Here is a 23,612-nt window from a genome sequence, read left to right on the forward strand (position 1 = left end):
CTCCCGGGCTGTGTGCAGGGATCACCCCTGCTCCCGGGATCTGTGCAGGGATCTCTCCTGCTCCCGGGCTGTGTGCAGGGATCACCCCTGCTCCCGGGCTGTGTGCAGGGATCACCCCTGCTCCCGGGATCTGTGCAGGGATCTCTCCTGCTCCCGGGCTGTGTGCAGGGATCACCCCTGCTCCTGGGCTGTGCGCAGGGATCACCCCTGCTCCCGGGATCTGTGCAGGGATCACCCCTGCTCCCGGGATCTGTGCAGGGATCTCTCCTGCTCCTGGGATCTGTGCAGGGATCTCTCCTGCTCCTGGGGTCTGTGCAGGGATCTCTCCTGCTCCTGGGGTTCTCCTCCAAGGCCCTCCTGACCACAAGACCCACTCAAGGAAGGCAACTGCAGCCCTGGCAAAAGCTGGAGGCCTGAGAGTCCTTCTGAGAGCAGGAGCCTGACAAGAGTTCTCCGTGGAGGTGAGACTGAAATCAGAGCTTTTAAATGCTTTAAAATGCATTATAAAATGCAGGCCATCCATCCCCGAGGAGTTCAACAGGAGTGCCTTATTCTGCTTCAGTTCTAATCTGTTCCTAATCAACTTAAGACAAATTTTCTTAAGCCAGATTTACAGCTGTTAAGAAGGATCCAGGCAGCCTTTTGCTCCAGAATTGCCACACTGGTTTTGTGGGAGCATCCGCGTCCCTGAAGGGGCGGAACAGGGACCTCAGGAGCCACAGCCACGTCGGGTGTGGGGTCACAGAGCCAGGGCTGCCCCAGGAGCCCAGCACGGCATCCACGTGGAAAATGCAGCTGGAGATTAACTCTGTCCCAGTTTCTCATAATTAGCTAAGATTAGCAGATAAATAGTCCCAGCAGCCACCAGCATGAGTAGCTCAGATTTGTTTCCAGTAAGGCGGCAGCAATGCCTTCAACAGCACTTTGGAAGTACAAATTCTGCTGATTCTGTCCCAAATCCATTGCTCCATCCACTGCAGCTCACTTGGCATTTAAACCCACGGTGAAAAGAGCTCTCCGAGGAGCCAGTGCTTCAGGCTGAGCCCTGAACATCCACCCAGCTCTGTGCAGAGCTCTCCACAATCAGCTGAAGGCGGTTTGGGACTCCTGCTGAAGTGGAAGAATTCTTTAATGTCAGGGCTGCACAGAGACCTGGTAGTGACTGTGGCAATGGGAACAGAACAGAGCTCCCTGCAATGGCATTAAGTTCTCCAAGGGTCTGAACGCTCACATGAAATATTTTGTGACCAAGGTACCAACTGTGATTTTAGTGTGCAGAACCCAGCTCAGAAGCTCCTGCATTCAGCTCTGCCACTGAAGGGGAGCTGCCAGGTCCCAGCTCATTCAGAATCCATCCACCACATCTGAAGGAGTGGAGATCAAGGTCAGTCTAAACCTATGACTCAAACCCATCTTACCCTGCTCTTCAGGAAGAGGCAGCTTGAATTTAACACCATTTACAGCTGGAGGAGGGAACAAACCTTGATCATCACTAAGCTTTCAGTCAGGCGAGAACTGAACAAGATCCAAATCACACTAACTTGATAAAGTGCCTGTTGGATGTTTTTAGAGAAATTCTTCACCCCAATTCTGTTGGGGTAACTCCTTTGCATCCAGAGCAGAATGAATTACTTACCCTTCTTGAAAGGTGAAGAAGTCTGCTCTAACATGGTGCCAGGCTCCTGAAACGCTGGCAGGTGATCACTCCAACCCAGACAGGCTGTGACAGGCTGCCAGGTGCCTCAGATGTGGGACTGCACGACATGGTGTGCAACCACTGATCCAGCTCTTGCTCTAAGTGCTGCCAGCGCAGCAATGAAAAACAGCAACAAGACTTGAACGTGATTAGTATTATCCAACTGCTTTGTTATAAATATATTATGTACATTCAAACATCACATTAAAATATTATTCCATTACACCAGAAGAGATTAAGGCTTTATATTATTTACAGAAACAAGCAAGCACCTTAAAAAAATAAAAAGAACAAAACACCAGTCGTTGACATTTCCCTTCTAACATTACGAGTTTGATACCTTGAGCTCTTGAATACAGCTATTTGCAGTGTGCCCAATGCTAGAACTATTTCAAACATTTATTGTCAGGGTAGGAAACACTTAATAGAAGACTCAGCAGTGAGCACTCCACACGAACAGACACACGTGTTGTAGGGTGCCCTCCCTCTCCTCAGAGGCTCCTGAAGTTGAAGGCTTATGCAGAAACTGCTCAATTCCGCGTGGAGAGTAGAACAATTTTGTTTTGAGGGAAACTGAAGACACTTGAGGATTGGTGGCCCCTGGAGGAGCGGGATTCTCTGGTCTGCTGCACATGACATCAATCAGGCTGAACATGATAGTGAAGACAGAGCTGGACGTGGATCAATCACCGAGTGCATCGAGCAGTCATGATTTATAGGCTTCCACTGCTCCCCCCACTGCTCCACACAGCACTCCAACACCCAGTGACAAGGCTGTCACCGCTCCCTGCAGGTCCTAGGCCACGAGCTGCTGGGAAGTGCTCAGAATGTTGATACAACACACGATTCCTGCTCCCCCCGCGCCCCTGCAGCGCCCGTGGCGTGCCCGTACCTCACGGATACAGCGACGAAGCGAGTTCTAAGGTGTAAGCAGACATGGCTACACAAAAAGGTGCTCAGTGAGAGTAATCATCTTCATTTCAAGTATTGTTTTAAGAATTAGTTCTTTTCATTGTAGTCTGTGTTAGCACTTTTTAGTTTGTGCTTTAGAGTCTGTTATTTCTTTGCAGGTCTTGAATTTGGCTGATGGCTTTATTTTCTTTTTTCTTTTAAAAACAACATTGGCAACAAGTTAAGGATTGCAGAAGGCTGGCAGAAGTTACTTGATTTTCTGAGCCCATTTCATATCATCTGCTCTTGGCTTCTCACCAGTAAGTCCTTGGATGATGTTCTCCAAACATCTCCAAAATCTTATCTTCTCTAATGGATAATTCAGCCAACCTAAGGGATTGAAAAGGACAAAGAGGATTAGTTTGTCATAGCATCCAAAGTTCAGCATTTTTTTAATGAGAAAAAAAAGCAACCAGCCCAATACTGCTAATAATGGTCAGGCTTAAACTCTCAGGACATAGTAGGAATTAAAAATAGCTCTTTGGGTGGCAAGATTTTTGCTACCATCTGTCAAGTCAGGCTTCTTAATTGTACCATGTTTCTACATGACATTCTGCTAATGAGAATTAGATTTTTTTCTTGGCAGAGGTTTCAAAACCCACATGAACCGTTTGCCGACGCCAATGACAGAATGAAGAACCAGAGTGGTTTATTTCCAGCTGTCTGATTAACTTGATAACTTATTTAGGATTGTGCAGCACTGGTGACTGAGCATTCCCACCTGTACAGATATAAAAGGAAGCTAAAGCTTTCTGCAAACCTGTCCGCTCCTCTGAGTCAGGATGAGTGGATGCTGAAAATGCAGAAGCCTGGCTTTTAGAAATGAGCATTCCAGAGCAGCTGCAGACACTCTGCTCTTCAGAAGGAACAGCAGCTTTAGTGAACAAACCCCACGAGCGGCCTGAGCTCACCAAGACCCCGGGCAATCAGATCTCAGCACCGTGGCTGCTCCCTCAGGCTCTGAGCTCCTGCAGCTGATCACAAAGCTTCCCCACAAAGGAAGGTGCATGCCAAGGCCAGCTGCAGCCCTCCCAGGAGCCCTGAGAGCACCAACGCCCAGCCCGCAGCCGTGCCATACCCGTGGTGATGCAGAAGTAGGTCTCGTGGGGGGACACGTGGTGGATCCTGTGGTGCTTGCGGGGCAGGATGATGTGCCAGTCCTGCAGGAACACGACCCAGCGCGGCAGCCCGAAGTACGTGTGCGACCACTTGTGGATCTGGTTGGTCATGGTGATGAAGATGATGAGGGCAAAGACGTAGCACTCCCAGGGACAGGTCTCACACAGGGCCTCTGCAAAACACAGCAGCAGCTGTGGCAGGGCCCAGTGCTGCCAGGACAGGCTCCTGGCCAGCCAGGGCTGCTGCTGCTGCTCAGGAGCTGACAGGGGCACCACCAGAGCTGCTCTGGCACAAGCGGCACAGGGGCCGGTGAGCCACAAGCAATTCCCACATGCCACACGACAGGGAAGTGCCAGAATCTGTCAGCACACCATAAACAGGAAGTCAAACTGAGTTTACCACCTATACAATTAATTTGACCCTTTAGTTCTTGACTTCTGCTTTGCACATAAAGCACTTGTGCACAGAGAGGAAGCATTGTTTTGTGTTACACACTTTGGGGCAATGAGTTTCCCCAGATGTTCACAGCTCGGTCCCTCTTATTAAAAAAGCATTTAGCATAACTTCTAGTTTTCCTTGTACAACTCCCCAGCCCCAGAGTCTCTGCTGAGCTAGAGAACCTCGCTGTGCCACCTTCTGTCACCACAGTTTCCCTCCCTCCTGCCAGGAGCACCATGCTTCCAGCAGCTATTTCTTGTCATATCACATCCATGGATTCCTCCAAACTTCTCATGGACACATGTTCATTCAATAGCAACAAGAACACTAAACCCACAGCAGTCAGAAGTAGCAGCTTACCCGGGGAAAAAGACACAAATTTGTATGCCATGTTGGCCAAGGGGACCAGTGTCATGAAGCAGTTGTCTCCATTGGTCTCGATGAAATCATGCCTGGTGATTGCTGTGGGGTCAATATGGTGTTCCCTAAAGGGTCTGATGAAAGCCTGGGAAAACAATTGGATAAACACAACACCACACTCAATAATAGTCTCGGAAAAGAAAAATATTACCAAAAAAAAAATAACCTCAACAAACTCTCTTACACTCAAATCTGATGATTGAGTTGAAGAGAATTCCATAGTACAAAGCATGTAAACAACATTCAAACTTTTGTCATGAGGACACTTCAGATCATGTGATTTACATTTGCAAAGCAATTCAGTTCCCCCACACAAATCCAGGTTTTCCTTGCTTTTCAGTTTTCTTCTTCTAAATTTTCACTTAGGACCTTCAGTATGTAATCTTAAAAACAAAGCAGCAGCACCCTAACTTCACAGGCAAAATAAGCCTGTGAAATTCACTTGCTAAGCAGAATCAACAAAGGAAAAAAAAAAAAACCACTAAAAAATTAGGACTCAGCCTACCATATTTATGGGCCACAGATGCCAGCACTGACAGATTAAATGCAAATTCAGTGACTGGACGAAGCAGTGGAAGACAAACAGACTATACAGAAGTCACCTCCAGGAGCAGAAATCCCATCTGAACACACAGAGCAATTGTTTTACTGTGTGGGGCACAGTTACTGATTTGCCTTTAACACTGCCAGCATGTCCAGCCTGTGCAAAGGTGTCCTGAGCAGCCTCAGCTCGTGGTGATTTAGTGCAGAGTCTCTGGCAGTAGCGTTTTTAAAAGTTATTTAAACCATGGTCCAGAGATACAGGGGTTCAAGACTATTAAGCCTATTGAAGGTGAACAAAAAAGCCAAACTGAACAGTTTTAATTCTGTTGTAGTTTGTGTAACTCTGGATAATAACAAGGAATAGCCCACTTTTTAATATAAATAATGATCCTTCTAATATTGCACTGTGAGGAGTAATTAATGGTAGCTATTAAGAAATTTAATTAAGAAAACAGATTGTTGCCTACTACAGAAGCCAGTGCACCTTGCACTAAGCAGCTGGCATTTGTAGCTGCAGGTGTTTAATACACATCAAATTAAATCTTCAGTCACCACCATTCAAATATCACTGTGTTACAACAGGGGCCCATAGAGGAGGGAACTGGAATGATTCTTCCTGCAGCAGCCTCATGTTCCACAAATTTTCAGGAGTTCAGCTGCAGGGACAGCTCTCCAAGCCTGTGCTCCCGACCTGAACAAGCACAGTGCCCAGCCAGGGTCCAGCACTTGTGCTGCCACAGGCTGTGCCCACAGAGCCTGCAGGGTCTGCAGACACTGGCACTGCAACGCTGCCAGCCTCAGGCAGGGGACAGAGGGAGCAGTGCCACCCCAGTGTCGCCAGGCCAGGCGCACACACAGCCCTGCCCAGCAGGGCCCAGAGCCAGAGCTGGGAGCACGGGCACTGCTGCAAAAGGCACTGCACAGCTTTCCTGAGCTCAAGAATCAATCACAAACCTTTCCAACGATGGGCAGCTCCACAGATCCCCAGGTGTCTGCTCCCCAGTGGAACAGTCCTGAGAGGAAGTCAGCTGTAATAACTCCTGCAACTGGAATGAGAGACAGAGTCAGACAAACACAGCATTTTACTGACTCAGTCACATCTAATTCTTATTTCAGAAGTTTACTTGTTTATCTGCCTCTAACTTAGGTATTTACAACCATGTGAGACTACCCAGTCTGAATAAACATAGGCCAGGCAATTAGGAAAAGGAGCAAGACACCACTTGGACAGCAGCAATCTTCATTAAATCTGTATTTGTGTTTAGCCCATCTCCCACAGAAGAGAAATCCCTCCCCTGGTGGGTACCTTTTGCTTGGCTGACCCCTCACCTCTGCGGTCCTTCCCCTCACCTTTCATTTTCAGAGAGGGAGAACAAATAAAAAAACTCCTCTCCTATTATAAATCAGCCCCTGCTGTTGCATCCATTATCCAGTTGGCCCAAACTCTTACATGCAGCAGGAGACTCTTCATTCTTTATCTACCCCTCATTACACTGAGGACAGCTCGTTTTCCCAGCAGTGGATTCTGTGCATTTGTTCTTGTTTCAGACCACACACAGGCCACAGCAAGGGCGGGTGGGACACAATAGCATTTAGATCTGCTCCCAGCAGCTGAAAGGGCAAGCAGCCTGGGCTCAGCGCAGGATATCCAAACAACACTTCTCTTTGCAAGGCTCAAATGCCATTCTCGCTGAGGTGATGCCCCCGTTAGCCTGCCTTGCCTCCAGCTGCTGCATCATCCCAGCAAACAACTGCAGGAATGGCAACACAAATTGAGGCAAAGCACCGACAGCTCAATAGATGCTCCTCGTGCTGCTTGATGTCAGCTGGTAAAGGGAAGGATGGAGGGTGCCTGGAGCAGTGCATTGTACTAAATGGGAAAAACCTAACTGCCAGCAATCCTGTTCCAGCTGCACTGCAGCAGGGTGTGCTCTCTCCTCTGCGCAGGGCGAGTCACAACCAGAGAGCAGGAGCTGTGCTGAGGCTCCAGCGTGGTGACACCGTGTGTGTCCTGTCCCCGGGCCCAGAGGGCACATCCCACTGCTGAGCTGGGTGCTGACCCTCACACACCCAGCGCTGCCTTCACTGAGCACGGCACACCGAGGCACAGGAGCCCAGCTGCTGCCCAGAGGTGGCACACGGTCTCAATGCCCTGTCATCGAGGCTGGGAGGGTGAGAGCAGACTGACAGCCCTGAGCATGGCTGAAGTGTTGACCACACGGCCAGAAAAAGCAAGATAACCCCAGCTCAGCTGTAGAACTGAAACGGTGCATTCACCACTCCCCAGAAGCCAGCTCAGTGCAGCATCAGGGAAGTCCTGACCCACACACATTGGCTTTCCTCCAGCTCACCGAGAGGGGCGAGGATGGGCCCAGCCAGGGGTTGTCCCTGAGGAGGAGGTGATGCTCAGAGCACACAGAGGGAGGGCAGAGGGACACCAGCTGCAGGACTTGCTCAGAACACTGGCATTTCTTGGTTTGTAAGTAGACTGCAGAGTAAGGAGGAAGGAAGGCAGCCCAGCACACAGGGAACCCAGAGGTGCACAAATGGACTCCAAGCAGTGTCCAAGCAAACGCTCGGCTGCCACACACATTTGCTGGAAATGCTGCTCTGTCCCGTTTCCCCACACCTGTGACCCTGTGTGGGCACCTCCCAGGCACAGCACCAGGGGCCTCTCCCCAGAGCAGGACATGCACCTGGATAAGCCCCTGCCCCAAACACACGGACACAGCTCTGTCCTGCTCAGAAACCAGGGAACGGGCAGGGTGTGTGACCCAGGAAAGGCCCCTCTCCACCTCTCCAGTGCTTCAGTCAAACTGAGAGACAACCTGCAAGCTCTGAGAGTGGGTGACTCTCAAACCACTTCCCGTGGCCAGGGGCCTGCAGAAGGAGGAGGCCCCACGAGGGCTTTGAGACACAAAACTGCTGGGCACATTTACCATTAAAACCTGTACTTCACCAAAATTGCATGAGCTGAGTAAGCTTGGCTTTGCATAGATTGAATGATCAAACTGTAACCTGGAAGTCTTATATCAAAGTATACAAAGTTTCATATTCACAGTAAAAATCCAGTTAGAGCCTCTGGAGGGGAAGAAAGCAGGATATGATGTTATTTAATAACTTGATGCTATTGTGTAACATCACTGGGAAGTACAGCCGTGTTTAATCGGGGCTCTATGAACTGGTTGAACGGCATTAAATGGTCTGCATGGCTAACTTCACTCAGAAAAAATCTTGTTGGCTACATATCAATACGCCAAGTACCAGTTGTTTGTCACTTATATACTTATGAAAATAAAATGCCTTAGTCACCTGGAGTCCCCATTTAGTGACTCTCAGTACAGAGAAGGCAGAGGTTTGATATTGTGGCAAGTTACGAGGCTAAGATTACAATCCCTGGACATTTCAATAAGTACAAACTGCAGCAGCTTGAAAGAAAGAAAAGTTGATAAATTTGGCTAATAAAGCTGAGGGACTTTGAGTCGGAGCTGGACCTGAGAGTGCCCACCAGTGGCACCCTCGGAGCTGGGAGGCAGCAGGGTGTGCACGCCTGAGCCAGGTGCCCAGCACTCACCTCACCAGCACTCATGTCTCTGGAGTGTTTTCCACCAAGGTGTGCCACAGCTCCCGTGTGTTACACACTCATGTCTGGCTCTGCAATGCAGCTGACCAAGGGCAGCCCTGCAGAGCTGCTGGAGATTGAAACAAAGAGTTCTGGGCCTTGAGGAGATCCAGTTTCTACTCTGAAACTGCAGTAAGTGATTTCCTCCTGCGTGCACTCTGGCTAACCCACAATCTCTGCAAAACTGAAACATGCACCTCATATGGGTTAAAAAATCAGCTGCCCATCTTTCAAGAGAGCAGTAATTAATTGTAACTTGTATCATGTCACAAGATGTTCCTAAAGATATCTGCTCTATTTGGGGCAGTTCCTGGGAATATAAACAGGTTACAACACAAAGTTAACTCTTCTTTTTTTTGTAAGACTGCAATGAGCAGTGCCTGTCATGAACCCATGTGGCTGCAGATAACAGTCACATGCCTGAAACAAGTCAACCCATTTGGAAAAAAGGGGCTTAAAACCCTATACAAAAATAGGAGGAAGGACAGGAAAACGAAAACCAAGATTCATGCCGTAACTTGCCAAACTTTTATCTAGATGTTATTAATATATGAAGTATATACTCAGCTCATGTATATTGAATATGCTGGACACCACAAGCTCACCTGAAGGTATGAGGTCTTTCAAGCCTGATATTACATGTTTTGGTGGGGCTTTTCTGCTTGCCACACAACGATCCCTTTGCCAGCCTTGTCCCTGGCACCACCAACCTTCAATTACAGTGGCAGAGGCTGCTCTGGCTCTGTGGCACTGCTGGCATGTTGTCCTGCTGCAGTGAAAACACGGGGGTGTTCCAGCTCCCCACAGCCCCATCCCCTGCCTGCCTGCACTGGGTGCTTGTGTGCATGCAAATCAAACAGCAAACTCAGACCTGAGAAAGAGGAACAGCTCCACGGCTGCCCAGCAGCCGAGCACACCCAGAGCAGGGCACGACTGGAGCGAGCACAAGCCTCAGCAGAAATCCATCCTCTGCCCACTCCTTTCTTTTGGTGAGGAGGGAAGGAAATGGTCTCATCTCTGCCAAAGCAGCCTGGAAGGCGAGAGAGCCCCGTGGCTCTTCCTGTCCAGCACGCTCATCTTTAGTCAGCAGGACATGACACAGCCTGAGCTGCTCTGAGGCGAGGCCACCGAGCGTCCCCTCAGTGCTGGGCTCCCCTGCAGGCCCCGAGCGACTCAGCAGGGCCAGGGCACCCGCGTGCCACCCGCGTGCCACCCTGCCAGGGCACCCGCGTGCCACCCTGCCATGGCACCTGCGTGCCACCCGCGTGCCACCCTGCCATGGCACCGCGTGCCACCCTGCCATGGCACTGGGGAGGGACCCTCGGGAGGGACACTCTGGGGAGGGAGGGCTGCCCCACTGCCAGCCACAGCAGGGACACACCTCTCCTGCCCCAGGAATCTCCAGGCTAAGGCACTCACAGAACTGCTCGTGTTACAATCCCGTGCGCCTCCAAAGGCACAAAGAAAGAAGCTGTGACACAGCCTTTAATTACACACACAGGGTTTAGGCTCAGTGGAGTGATGCAGTGCTCAAAGTGCATCATTTCCTAAAGGAAAGCATGTATTTACAGAAGAGCACACAGAGGGTCCCTGTGCAGGGAACAGGTCTGTGCAGCAGGACAGATCCAGCCCTTGGAACAGACTGACAGAGACCTGGCAGGAACTGGATCACAGCTCTATCTTTATTAGCGGAATGTTTGCTTTATGACTTCAGCTCAAGGTCAATACTCCAAAGAAGCCTGAGGGAAGCTGTCAATGGAGCACACCTCACCCTGTGCGTGACTCAGGATTCCCAACTGCCCGTGGAGCTCCTCACGTATTTAGGAATCAGGACTTTTATGGATATGACTTGCACAATATGCAATAAAACCTAATAATCAGTGTGAATTACAGACATCATTCACACTTCAGCTGGAGAAATAAAGTATTGAAGACAGCAAAACAAGATAGCCTGAAGCACTTACCATTTTATGGCACTCATTTTTGTACACACTATCAATTATTTCCACACCACTTTATTTACACAGAATCCAGATTCTGCTACTTTAATCATTCACTACTACTTAAATAATACTATCAGTGAATTGGCTGCTTTATCAGTTAAACTGGTAACCAGGATATCAGAGAACTCCAGCTTTTATCAATATTAACTTTGAGATGAAAGGCAGCTGCAAACAGATTGCACCACAGGTTAAGCATCACTGCAGATTCTCCTGTCTGGCTGTGCCCTCATCCCCAGGCAGCAGTTCCCATTCCCATGGCACGTTCTGTCCATTCCTCCCAACACCTCACCTCATCAGCTGAGAGCAGGCAGGACTGAGCCAGGCCAGGAGAGCTCTGTGAGTCACAGTGAGGACACTGTGCCCCCAGCCCCAACCACCTCCCCACAGACACCGGGGATGCCAGCCCCAGCTCTGGCAGGAGCTCAGAGCTTCTGCCGTGTGCCACCGCTTGAACCCGGGGCAGTGTCTGGGTGGGGTTTGTTTGTTTAGTTTGAACTCATTAGCAATGCCCAGCACTGCTGATGAACAGGTACCATTCTCTTCTAAAACACACACCCACACAGTTATAGGAAAGCCATTTTTTTCTGAACATTCCATCAGAATCCTTCGCTGGCTCTTCCTCTCCTCCACAGAAGAGGTGGAATCAACTTTTCTTATACTCCTGGAAAAAGTCATCATTCAGGATAATAAAGGCCAAACATCACATCCTGACATGAAAGCACAGTTCTCCAAAATTCTTGTGTTCAGTCTGCAGTCCCCAGAAATGAAGCCAGTTTGATGCCTCAAGCACCTTTTATGACATTTCCCTTGAGCTTTTGCGTTCTGGAAAATTCTTGTGAATATTTTTGTCAAGCAATGTATTTTGTTCCCAACTCTGACCATTTTGACAGCTCCTTTCCTTCTCAATAGTCCTTACTCTTGCAGTGACTACACAGGAACACCAAACTTACTCAGCTACATCAAAACTTCCCCTCTGAGGGACTGAGAAGCCAGTGAAACGTAAAGACAAAGCAGTAACCCATTCTGCAGAGGCTCACACACAGATGTCCCTCTCCCTTTCAATAGCAAGTCAAGCCTGAAGGACCCCACAGGACAGAAGTCCTGCCTTGGGCAGCAGCAACAGCCCCTACTCACAGATCCCAGCGAGTCCTGCCCTGGGCAGCAGGAACAGGAACAGCCCCTACTCACAGATCCCAGCGAGTCCTGCCCTGGGCAGCAGGAACAGGAACAGCCCCTACTCACAGATCCCAGCGAGTCCTGCCCTGGGCAGCAGGAACAGGAACAGCCCCTACTCACAGATCCCAGCGAGTCCTGCCCTGGGCAGCAGCAGGAACAGGAACAGCCCCTACTCACAGATCCCAACAAGTCCTGCCCTGGGCAGCAGGAACAGGAACAGCCCCTACTCACAGATCCCAACGAGTCCTGCCCTGGGCAGCAGGAACAGGAACAGCCCCTACTCACAGATCCCAACGAGTCCTGCCCTGGGCAGCAGCAGGAACAGGAACAGCCCCTACTCACAGATCCCAACGAGTCCTGCCCTGGGCAGCAGCAGGAACAGGAACAGCCCCTACTCACAGATCCCAACAAGTCCTGCCCTGGGCAGCAGGAACAGGAACAGCCCCTACTCACAGATCCCAGCGAGTCCTGCCCTGGGCAGCAGCAGGAACAGGAACAGCCCCTACTCACAGATCCCAGCGAGTCCTGCCCTGGGCAGCAGCAGGAACAGGAACAGCCCCTACTCACAGATCCCAACGAGTCCTGCCCTGGGCAGCAGGAACAGGAACAGCCCCTACTCACAGATCCCAACGAGGACCGAGGGCGTGTGCTCCAGCCGCAGGTACAAGAGGAGATTGTAAAAATTGAAGCAGATCAGAGAGAAGCATAAGATGACAGAGATCCATTCTTGTAGTCTCTTTCCTGTTGGAAAGAACAAGAGAGAAAGCATGTTTTACTTTTATCTGAGAGGACAATGTGAAACCCGAAATAACAGACAGACCATTCCACTGCCTGGATGACTCCCTCCATTTGTCTGACAGGGAAGTGAAACAGAAACATATTTATCTATGGGAAGTGCACACATTTTCTTAAATGACATTCCTCTTCCCCAAGCCACTCCTACCCTCTGCCCTCTGCCCTTGTCCAATTAACAGGGCCAAATCAGACACCATCTCACACTGTCCTAGTTTCCCTCTCTCTGAGATTGCTGGCATAAAGTTCCTCCACGTCACATCTTTTCTCAATTTGCATTTCATCCAATATTCAGTGTTGCTGGAAGGGCTGAATCTGGGAACAAATTTCTGGCCTCAAACATATTTAAATCACCTTGTGATCTGTAATACTTACAAGCTCTGAGATTTTGAATAAAGCTGTCGTACTAACAGCAAAAAGCACTGTTCTCACCATTCTGGATTTTGGTGGCCCTGGAATGGCTTGTCTAACGTCACAAGTATTCCCCTGAAGCTTCTCCCTGAACTGTCTTGTCTGTGCCTTCCTGCTCCCAGGCTGGCAACTCTCAGCAACTCTGAGATGACAAGGGACAGAACAAGAAAAAAAGAACTGGCACAAATTCTCTCCTGCACCTCGCTGTGCCACTTCGTACCTCTGTGAAAAGATCATTTACCGCCTATAAAAAGGGAGCAGGCACATCAGAGCACGGTAACACTTGCACTGTCAGGTTAGCACAGAGGGCTGCCCTGCTCCTCACTGCTGCATCCCCACCAGGCACCGAGGCACAGCCCAGGGAACACTCAGGGTGAAACCTGCAGGATTAGGGCACAGAAACAGACCTTTAATACCCAGGGCCAAGAAGATCTGAGCTGTCAGCAGCAGGGCCTGGGCTGCAGGCAGCTCTTAATGCCCTGAGGAGCTGCCAGGCCAGTCCCTGCCTGCCCTGGGGCTCAGCCAGCACAGCCCCTCCTGCCCAGGGCTCCCGGAGCCTCACCCACAGCCCGTGCCCAGCCCCTGGGGCACAGCAGAGCCAGGCGAGCTCAGGGAGGGGCACACGCTGGCCCAGGAGCAGAGGAGCCTCACCCACAGCCCGTGCCCAGCCCCTGGGGCACAGCAGGGCAAGGCGGGCTCAGGAGGGCTCAGAGAGGGGCACACGCTGGCCCAGGAGCAGAGGAGCCTCACCCACAGCCCGTGCCCAGCCCCTGGGGCACAGCAGAGCCAGGCAGGCTCAGAGAGGGGCACACGCTGGCCCAGGAGCAGAGGAGCCTCATCCACAGCCCGTGCCCAGCCCCTGGGGCACAGCAGAGCCAGGCGAGCTCAGGGAGGGGCACACGCTGGCCCAGGAGCAGAGGCACGCTCAGGCCTGGCACGTGTTCAGCTCTGTCCTACTCCTCCTCTCTGCTGACCTAATGCCTGATCAGATTTCTCCTCCTAAATGCTAAATCAAGTCCTCCTTCTCACTGTACCACATAATGAGCAGGGAATGGAGGAACACGAATGCGGGATCAGTCTTATCGCCAACGTGCCTACAAGGCAATATTTGAAAGTGTGAACAGAGACTTTGACAGGTCAGTTTTAGACGTTCTAGAAGGGCCATGGGCATATAAATTAACACACTCTGCAGTAGCAGAGGAGAGAATAGTAAAATTAAATTAAGACACAAGAACAGCCATATTTGACAGCAGCATCAGGTCACAACGTGGGTGATTCTATAAAGAGGTCCCTGGAGTAATGAAAGTAAGAGTTAATTAACACTCACTTCCTTCATAAGAAAACCACGCCCTGATTAGAGGAGCTAAGTGGGTAGATCCTCATGGAACAATTAGCTGAGTGCTGGAAAGGAGGCTGGCAGCTCCCCCGGGCTCAGTGTGTGCAAACACCTCTGTAGTCTGAACACAGGGATCCAGCATGGCTGTCGAGATAGCCAGCTTCAAAAACGCAGCCTCAGCTCTGCGCTGGGAAGGCAAACCAAGGAACTGAGTCAGCGCTGATAACCTGTGTTTAAAATGCACTCAAACCCCAAAGCCTGTGAGGGAATGAACTGCCAAAGCCACAAAGTACGCGCTTCAAGAAATCAGGGAAATATTCCAGTCACGTTCACTCTGCACAATTCAACTCAAGCCCTGTTCTTATGGATTCAGAATTTGAACATGATACACTTCCACCGTAATACATATTCTGGCATTGCTTATGTAAATTATTTATGTAATTCCAGAAGAAACCTGCATGTCTAATACACCCTCAGCTCCCTGATATATCACTGTCCATGTGCCACAGCCAGCAAGAAGGGCAGCAAGCTCTTCAGGGAGGGAAAGCTTTCCCTGATGAGCCAGAGCAGTGGTTAAGCCAGTGAGAGCTTTTGTGTAAAGCACAGCAATCAGTCCCAGTGCCTGAAAGGTGTCACAAAGCACCTGCTCAAGGCAAGACTGTGGGGAGCAAAAGAAACTGAAACAGGCAGACATGCCCCAGTCACACAAACGAACAAAGGCCTTGGATTTCTTATCATCACAAGGCTCCGTGTGACTGAGATCACCTACTTGTGCAGGAATTGCTTGGGTGTGCGAGCTGGGCTCAGCTGATCTGTTGGGAACCACAAGACACTGAAAACACATTCCCTTCCCTAATTCTTCACCTGAGAATGGAGTCTCTAGGAATGGCAGGAATACCCAGCACTGCTCACACGGAGCAATACCCAGCACGGCTCACACTGAGCAGCGAGCTAAAAACAAATTATGGTTTTTTACAAGGAGTTTGCAATTATTTCCACAGCATAGTCAAACAGCCATTTACCGAGCACCCAAACGCCAAACTAGAGCTCGATGAGGAGTTCCAGGCTGCAGGAGGAGCGGAGCAGGGACTGAAGGATCCCCGTGCCGGCCGTGCGGTGCCAGGCCCGCAGCGCCCGGGGCAGCGGCTCCGAGGGCAGCGCTGGGCTCACCTCGTGCTGCGGCCACACCTGCGCTCGAGGGGAAGGTTCGCTCTGCCGGCCGGCCCCGAGGGCAGAACGTCCCTGCCGGGCAGTTTGTGGCCGCCAGCGCTGCCGCCCGCAGCCCGGCCCGAGCCGCGGCCCCGCTCCCGGCCCCGGGCCGCCAGCCCCGGCCCTTCCCGCTCTGCCTAGGCGCCCGGAGCCGGGCCGGGGACAGCCGGGCCCGAGGGGAGCCGGCCACGGGAGAACCGGGCCCGGCGAGAACGGGGCTCGAGGGGAAAGGGTCCTGGGGAGCGGCCGCGAGCACCCGGCCCGCGGGCCCCGCCCGTCCGCGCCGCCTCACCTGGCGAGTAGAGCTCGGCCAGCTCGCGGGCTCCGGCGTGTTGGGCGCCCCAGCGCCGCCCGCCGCCCTCGGTCTCCTCGGCGGGCTCGTCCCGCGGCGCGGCCGCCCCCGGGCCGCTCTCGGCCATGTCCGGCCGGGATGGGCGCGCAGGGCCCGCGGACCCGCCCGGCAGCGACGGGAACGGGCCGCGCTGCGGCGGGGGGCGGGCGCGCCGGGCCCCGCCCCCTGCGCCTCCCGCCAATCGCCGCCGCCGCCGCGCGCCCGCCCGGCCAATGAGCAGCGCCGCCCGACGCGCAGCAGCCAATGGCGCGGCGGCACGGCCGGCGGCGCAGTGCGGGGCGGGGGCGGCCGGGCCGGGCCGGGCGCGGGGCCGGGGAGGGGCCGGGGAGGAGCCGGGGCGGGACCGGGGGGAGCCGGGGCGGGACCGGGCGGGACGGGGCAGGGCAGGGTGGGGCGGCGGGCGCTGCCCGGTCCAGTCCGCGATGGGGGCGGAAACCGGCCCGGGGCGGGGCCGGGCGCTCCCGGGTGTTCCCGTTCGCACCGCCCCCTCCGCCCGGTGCCTCGCGCGCCCACTGCCGGTGCGGGGCGGTGTTCCCGCGGCAGCGCCCGCGCGTACCTGTGACCCGCCACAGCGGCGGCAATGCGGCCACGGTCGGTGCTTTGGTGACCCTGCCCGTGACCCGCCACAACGGCGGCAATGCGGCCAAGGTCGGTGCTTTGGTGACCCTGCCCGCTCCCCGACCTGCGGGCGAAGGCCCGCGCCGTGCTCCCGGTGCTGGGAAGCGGGAATGGTGACAGCGGGAATGGCCGCCGTTAACCGGGGTGCCGGGACAGCTCCGGCGGCTCCGCGGCCACACGTGCCCGTACGAATTGTGAGTGAGAGGAGGATGTAAGCGGCTGTGGCTGAGGCACGTTCCCAAGTCCCCTCCAAGGTGTGTTGGTGATCTTGGTTTGTCGAGGCCGAAGGGCTGCCGGGAGGAACAAGCACCGGCACGTTGCTACCGAAGTTTAGCTGTTAAACGTCCTTGGATAATGGCTCAGGATCGGCGGGACCAGAGCCGCACCTGTCCGTACGACGGCACGGCCCGACCGCCGGCCCGGCCTGGCACGGCCCGGCCCGGCACAGCACGGCACAGCACCGCCCGCTAGGTGGCGCTCAAAGCCTGCTGCAGGGCGCGGGGCGGGGATCGGGATCACGAACCGGATCGGGATCGGGGAAAGGCGGGGATCGGGACGCGCCCGGGGCGGGGCTCGGGGGTCTCCTTGCCGGTCCCCGCGCCCCGGACACGGCCCTGCCGCGCCTCAGCCCCGCCGGGACCGGACGGACCCGGACGGGACACGGAAAGCGCCCACGGCTGCGGAGCCGTTTGCCCGGAACCATCCCCGGACAGCGGTGCTTAGCGCGTTACACACCGAACCCTTCCCTGACCCCGCGCCGGGAGGCGGGAGCGGCACTGGTGCCACTGGTGCCCCACTGGTGCCTCACGGGTGCCACTGGTGCCGCTGGTGCCCCGCTGGTGCCACCCGGCCCCGTCCCGGCCGCATCCCCGGGCCGAGCGCAGCCCCGCGGGCGCTCGGCCCCGCACCTGCCCGCTCCGCCCGAGCCCCGGGGCACCGGGGAGCAGGAACCGGCTGCGGTTCCTCGCCGGACTCTCTCTGGCATGGGAAAGTGTCAGTGGGTGGCAGAGCTGGAGCAGCCGCTCCCACGGCTCCCGTCCCAAGGCGAGATGCAGAGGTGGGGAGGTGACGGGGGCCGAGGAGCGGCAGTGGAGGGAGGACAGGACGCCGTGCTCGCCCCGCCTGGCAGCCCGTCCGCACGGCCGGGTGACACAGAGCGGCCCCGCGGCTGTGCCAGCGCCAGCGCTCACAAACAACAAGCCCCAACCGATTCCTGGCAGCCCCACTTTCCCCGTGGTGCTCGACACAGGGTGAGAGCAGATGGAAAACAAGGATTTGTACAGTCTAGAGCACAGATTTCTAACGCTTTTAATAAAGAAAAAAATCTTCTATTTCTTCACCTAAGCCCCTTCTCCTGTCGCCCCTTCTCCTGTCACCCCCTCTCCGAGTTCCCTTGGTTTATGTTGCCCCTTGCCATACACCCCATGGAGTCCAAGCTGTCTGTCCCACAGCCTCAGGAACTCGGAGGAGTTCTCCTCTTTTAGAAATTTCCGAAGTGAATTACCAAGTTCTGTTACTAGGAACCTCTGACACTTCACAGGGTACCCTGGAAGAATAGAATTCATCTTCCCTTGATGGATCTTTTGAAAGCTTGGATACACTAGAGGTCACAAATGCATGATCCGTAACAAATTCATCAAAGCAGGAGGCTGCGATTACCCAGGAAATGTCAGGCAGCTACAGAGAACTTTTGGACAGTTAGTGGACAGCAGCTTCTCTGCCATTTTTATGGAGCACAAGGAAATGGGCTACTCGTAAAACTCAGAGTCACCTCTCAGAGTCCCTGCTCCGACTGACAGCCCACATCCTTCCAGCCAGCCCGCTCCAGCAGGGACTTTCTCTGCCATGCAGGACGGAGATGGTGGCTTTGCTTTGTCACTGTTCCCTTCCATGGGCCTTCGTGTGCTCTGACCCTTCCTCCTCTCTGTGTTTCTCAGAGCCACAGAGCGGGTGCTCTGACCTCGGACTTGCTCTGGAAAATTTTCCGTGGGGTGAGGGAGGGAATTTGGCCGATGTTGTCCCACCGGTGTCAGTCTCCAGGTGTCGTCTCCGCGCGGCCAGTAGGGCAAAGAGCAGCGAGGAGATAAAGGGGGTTGAGCAAGCAGCGCCGAAAGGCCGGGCCTGCCGGGCCAGAGGTGAGCACAGAATCAGCAAAGACCAACAGAAGCCGTGTGCCAGGCCGTCACACGGGAGCGGGGCGGGGGAGGCTCGGGGCAGGACTGCTCTGTAACAGCGGCAGCGAAGGCGGCCAGGAGACACGGCCTGCAGCCCCCTGGCACTGCCAGCTCAGCCCTCCTGGCACTGCCAGCGCAGCCCCCCTGGCACAGCCTGCAGGTCCCCCTGGCACTGCCAGCACAGCCACCCCTGGCACTGCCAGCTCAGCCCCCCTGGCACTGCCAGCGCAGCCCCCCTGGTACTGCCAGTGCAGCCACCCCGGCACTGCCAGCACAGCCCCCCCTGGCACTGCCAGCGCAGCCCCCCCGGTACTGCCAGCGCAGCCCCCCCTGGCACTGCCAGCACAGCCGCCCTGGCACTGCCAGTGCAGCCACCCCGGCACTGCCAGTGCAGCCACCCCGGCACTGCCAGCACAGCCCCCCCCGGTACTGCCAGCACAGCCCCCCCTGGCACTGCCAGCACAGCCCCCCTGGCACTGCCAGCGCAGCCACCCCGGCACTGCCAGTGCAGCCACCCTGGCACTGCCAGCACAGCCCCCCTGGCACTGCCAGCTCAGCCCCCCTGGCACTGCCAGCGCAGCCCTCCCTGGCACAGCCTGCAGGTCCCCCTGGCACTGCCAGCACAGCCCCCCCTGGCACTGCCAGCACAGCCACCCCGGCACTGCCAGCGCAGCCCCCCTGGCACAGCCTGCAGGTCCCCCTGGCACTGCCAGCGCAGCCACCCCGGCACTGCCAGCGCAGCCCCCCTGGCACAGCCTGCAGCCCCCTGGCACTGCCAGCTCAGCCCTCCTGGCACTGCCAGCGCAGCCCCCCCGGTACTGCCAGCGCAGCCCCCCTGGCACAGCCTGCAGGTCCCCCTGGCACTGCCAGCACAGCCGCCCTGGCACTGCCAGTGCAGCCACCCCGGCACTGCCAGCGCAGCCCCCCCGGTACTGCCAGCGCAGCCCCCCTGGCACTGCCAGCACAGCCACCCCTGGCACTGCCAGCGCAGCCGCCCGCTGCGGGCACCGTGTGCCAATCCCTCGTCAGGCCCAAACGCAGCCAAGGCTGAGCCTGGCCTGAGCTGGGGCAGGCAGAAGGAGAGCCAGCCTCTCTCGAGCTGACACGCTGTGCCTGTCTGACATTTAGTAAGGGCTGCTGTTTCACAGCACGGAACACAAGTGGAGAGCAATGGTTCCAAACCTGGGCTCTGCCAGGTACAGCTGGTGAGCTGCTCTTGGCATGTGGTGTGCAGCTGAATAGAGACCTGGGGCTGGGGAGAAGGGGAAAAAGGGCTCAACATGCTCAGAAATAAATTTCAATTTTACTTCTCTATTTCACAGCCTTTATTGCAACATTGCTCTTCTTAGGTCAGTGTTTTAGGCAAGGTCCCCTCCTGCCCCCAGAGCCCTTCCGTGCTTGCCGGCAGGGACTCTGCTCTGGGAGCGCTCCTGTTCTCCTCCAGCCACCTCCAACACTGCCCACGGCAGCTCAGGCCCTGCTGGCACTGCCCTGCTGCCCCGCTGCCCCTGCTCTGCCCCTCTGCCGCCCCAGCTGCAGCTCTGCAGGGTGGGTGAGCAGCTCCAGTGCCATGCAGCTCTGATCTCACTGACCTGCCAACAGCTACTGCCAGGGAAATCATAAATGGGACAAAGCCGAGCCAGAAACATCAGAAATGTCAGCCAGGCTCTTTCTGGGGTATGATCCTGGGTCCAGAGACCTTCTGATAAACACTTACTGCAGAGTGTGAGCCATCACCACTAAACTCACAGCATCTCCCCAAAGCTGGTGTCCTTCCAGAGGCAGCTGATGTAGACCTGCAGTGTGAACTGGAAAGCTTGCAAGAAATCCTGGAAAAAAAGACAATTTCCAGGAAGAAAATTCTTCTGCAATGCTTTACCGTAGGTCTGAGCCCAGAGCCGCAAAGTTGAGGCTTCTACAGTGCAGAGAGCAGAGTTTAATTTGTGACAGAGATGAGCAGTGAGGATGAGATTCTTCCCTCCACCTTTTCCCCACGCTGGCCTCCTCCTGTTCCCCTCCCCGTGTCTGGATTGTTTCACACATGAATGTAGAGGAACCTGGATGCTATTGCATCAGAATTTTTTCTCAAAAATGTTATATTCTTACTAAGTAATTTGGGACTTTTGCTGTCTCCTCCCTCAGCTGAATAGTTCTGGAAAAAAAAGAAATTATGAAATCGCTAGAAGGAAGGTGCTTTTCACAGAAGTGCTGCTCTTCTAATGGAAATTGCTCTGTTGGGAGACAGGCTGAAGGGCTGCTGCCAGTGCCTGGGTCCCTTTACCAGGAATGTCTGCATCTCCCAGCACAATTATTAGCAGCCTCTGCACATCTGGCAAGGCCAGCCAGGCACTCACTCGCAGGGACAGAGCCCTGTGTGCCCAGGCCTGGGCTCAGTCCTGTGCTGTGAGCCTCGTTCTGCACCTGTTCCCATTTCCAAACCCCTCTTCTGGCCGCGCATTTGTTGTGACAAGCACAGAAATAATTGAAAAGAGAGCAGAGTTAGCCCAAAACCTGCTCGCCGAACGCCGGGGCTGTGGAGCAGCGGTCAGTCCCGCCAACAAGGTTCCCATGAGAAGCTGAGAGCGGACGGCGGCTCCACGAGAGTGGATGCTGGGGTTTGAGGTGAGCTGGAGGAAGTTGAAAGAGATCCAGGTGGAGCAGGGAGGCGAGGGGGAGCAGGGCAGGAGGGGACCGGCCGGGCACCCAACCTGAATTACCGCCCGCTGACGCGAGCGGGATTACTCAGCACCGGCCGGGAGAGCAGGTGTGGGCCACGCCAGCCCGATAGCATCTCGTTCACATGACAGCTGCGCAGACTTTGTTTTGTTAGGGAAGATTAACCCCAGGCAGGAATACAACTTTTCTGCTGCAGAGCAGCACAGAATAGGGCAGAAATTTGAAGAGGGCAAACTCAGATCTCCAAAAACATCGTGAAAATCTGTCCAGGAATTTTAGCGAGCAGCTTGAAGTTTGACTTTAGCTTGAGGACCCCGGCGAGCTGGAGCCCTGCGGGGCAGTGCCAGGGCAGAGCAGCTGTGCCTGCAGCAGGTCCCCAGCCAGGAGGGCTCCTGCCCTGGGGCCCTGGCACCGTTCGGGGTAGGAAACACCAGGCTGATTCTCAAGAGTTCGGTTGGAAGGGCCAGCTGGGGCAGCCACTGGATGTAACTGCCAGATCAGAATGCAGGATAAAGGCACAGGATGAGGGAGTAAACAGCCAGAGGAACAAGCCCTGGCTCACTGCAACTTGCCAGTATTTGCACCCAATACAGATGTTTGTATTTATGAAGGCATGGGCTCCGACTACAACCTCCAGACCCGGCTCTCTGGCCAGGCCCAGCTCCAATTTAATCTCTAGCGCATTCACCAAAGATTAACTTGGTAGATAAAGATGGAACTAGAAATATTTGAAACCTGAAAACCTGTTAGGGAGCTTTTGTTATGGAAACAAACAAATAAATCCTATTAGAACGTGAAAAGAAAAATAGAAAAGAAAGAAAGAAAAAGTCTGATGATCCACTGACTGGTTCTTGAATTCTTCCTCTTTTCAGAGTTCTGAGGTTTGAACATTAAGAACAGTTGACTGTTTGAATCATATAATGCAATACCTGTTCCTCTGGCTTAACGTTACAATATTTCCCACACCGCAGGATTGCTTCACATTATTCTAAGAGGCAGTGTCATTTTCCCTGCAGTGCTAGGTCGTCTTTACTGAGGGAGGACACTCCTACTTCCTTTAATTATATGTTTTGTTTTAAATTAATGTCCTTTATTCTGGGCATGAATCATCAGCTTGTAGACAGGTAAATGTGGGAGTAAGAGAGTGAAAATATAAGTTTGATTCCCAAGGTGGGTGTCTTTAATTAAAACGGACATTGGGATTCAGTCTTCCTTCCCAAACTTACCCCGCAAATCTCAAAACTTTTGGATTCCACGTTCTGAGGCAGGAATCTCACTCTCCTCTGACCCCCATTCCGTCTCCTTTGGCCGCAGCGCCCGTTCCCTGTTCCCGGTTCCCGCGTGTGCCCGGACAGTTGCACCATCCCGTGCAAAGCAAATATGCCAAGACAAACGTTCGGGCCCCCGTGGGCGCTGGCAGCGCTGCCTCGGCCGGGCTGCGGCTGCTGGCGGCCGCCAGAGGAAGCCGGGCAGTGCCCCGCTCCTGCCCTGCACTGGGCAAAGCGGCCCCGGGCACGGCCCTCTGGAACCTCTGCTTGCCGGTGGGGTTCGCCAAAGCCAGCCCGGCACCAGAGTAACGGGATCCGCCTTTGGTTTGCAGCTTTGCCCCCGCTTTGCCAAGAGAACTTGGAGAAATCTTCCCTGCCTTGATTTCCCCTGGGGTGAAACGAGACCCAGAGCGCTCCGTGCCCAGCCCCGGGCACTGCCAGCCCCGGGCACTGCCTCGCTCTGCGGTGCCCGAGCGGGGCCCGGCCGGGCACGGGGCAGCAGCAGCAGCAGTGGCAGTGCCCGGCACGCGCTGTCCCCGTGTCCCCGTGTCCCCGTGTCCCCGTGTCCCTGGGGCTCAGCGCTGCCCGCTGCCCCCTGGCCAGCCCCAGCCCCAGTCCCGCACCTGCGGGCCCGCAGCCGCCCCTGCCTCCCTCCCTCTGTCCGTCCGTGCCCGGTTTGTTGTGGGCGGCCCGGCGGGCACGGCTCCCGCCCCGGGAGCCTCCTCCGGGGCCGGCACCGGCAGCGCCGAGCGTGCGGAGTGGCAGGCGGCCAGGCGGTGACGCGCCTGTTGCTATGGGATCCGCCGCC

The 23,612-nt window shown here is 54.8% G+C and overlaps 2 protein-coding genes across 2 annotated transcripts; one reads left to right on the forward strand and one right to left on the reverse strand.

Annotated features, from left to right (window-relative positions):
• Positions 1–1,842: 1,842 nt before the first annotated feature.
• Positions 1,843–16,135, reverse strand: PEDS1 (plasmanylethanolamine desaturase 1). The gene is made up of 6 exons (XM_054274606.1): positions 16,009–16,135; positions 12,590–12,709; positions 6,122–6,213; positions 4,565–4,709; positions 3,726–3,938; positions 1,843–2,977 (listed from the first exon to the last, which is right to left on the reverse strand). Exons 1-6 carry the CDS (start codon positions 16,133–16,135, stop codon positions 2,856–2,858), a joined length of 819 nt encoding a protein of 272 aa, XP_054130581.1. The 3' UTR covers positions 1,843–2,855.
• A 676-nt stretch (positions 16,136–16,811) lies between these two features.
• LOC128936136 (basic proline-rich protein-like) lies at positions 16,812–23,584 on the forward strand. Its single transcript, XM_054274880.1, has 4 exons — positions 16,812–16,884; positions 17,050–17,751; positions 22,851–23,109; positions 23,158–23,584. Exons 1-4 carry the CDS (start codon positions 16,812–16,814, stop codon positions 23,582–23,584), a joined length of 1,461 nt encoding a protein of 486 aa, XP_054130855.1.
• The last annotated feature ends 28 nt before the right edge of the window (positions 23,585–23,612 follow it).

The sequence above is a fragment of the Melozone crissalis genome, unplaced genomic scaffold (assembly GCF_028551555.1).
Source record: "Melozone crissalis strain CALT ecotype California unplaced genomic scaffold, PUWL_Pcris_2 ptg000017l_1, whole genome shotgun sequence".
NCBI lineage: Eukaryota > Metazoa > Chordata > Aves > Passeriformes > Passerellidae > Melozone > Melozone crissalis.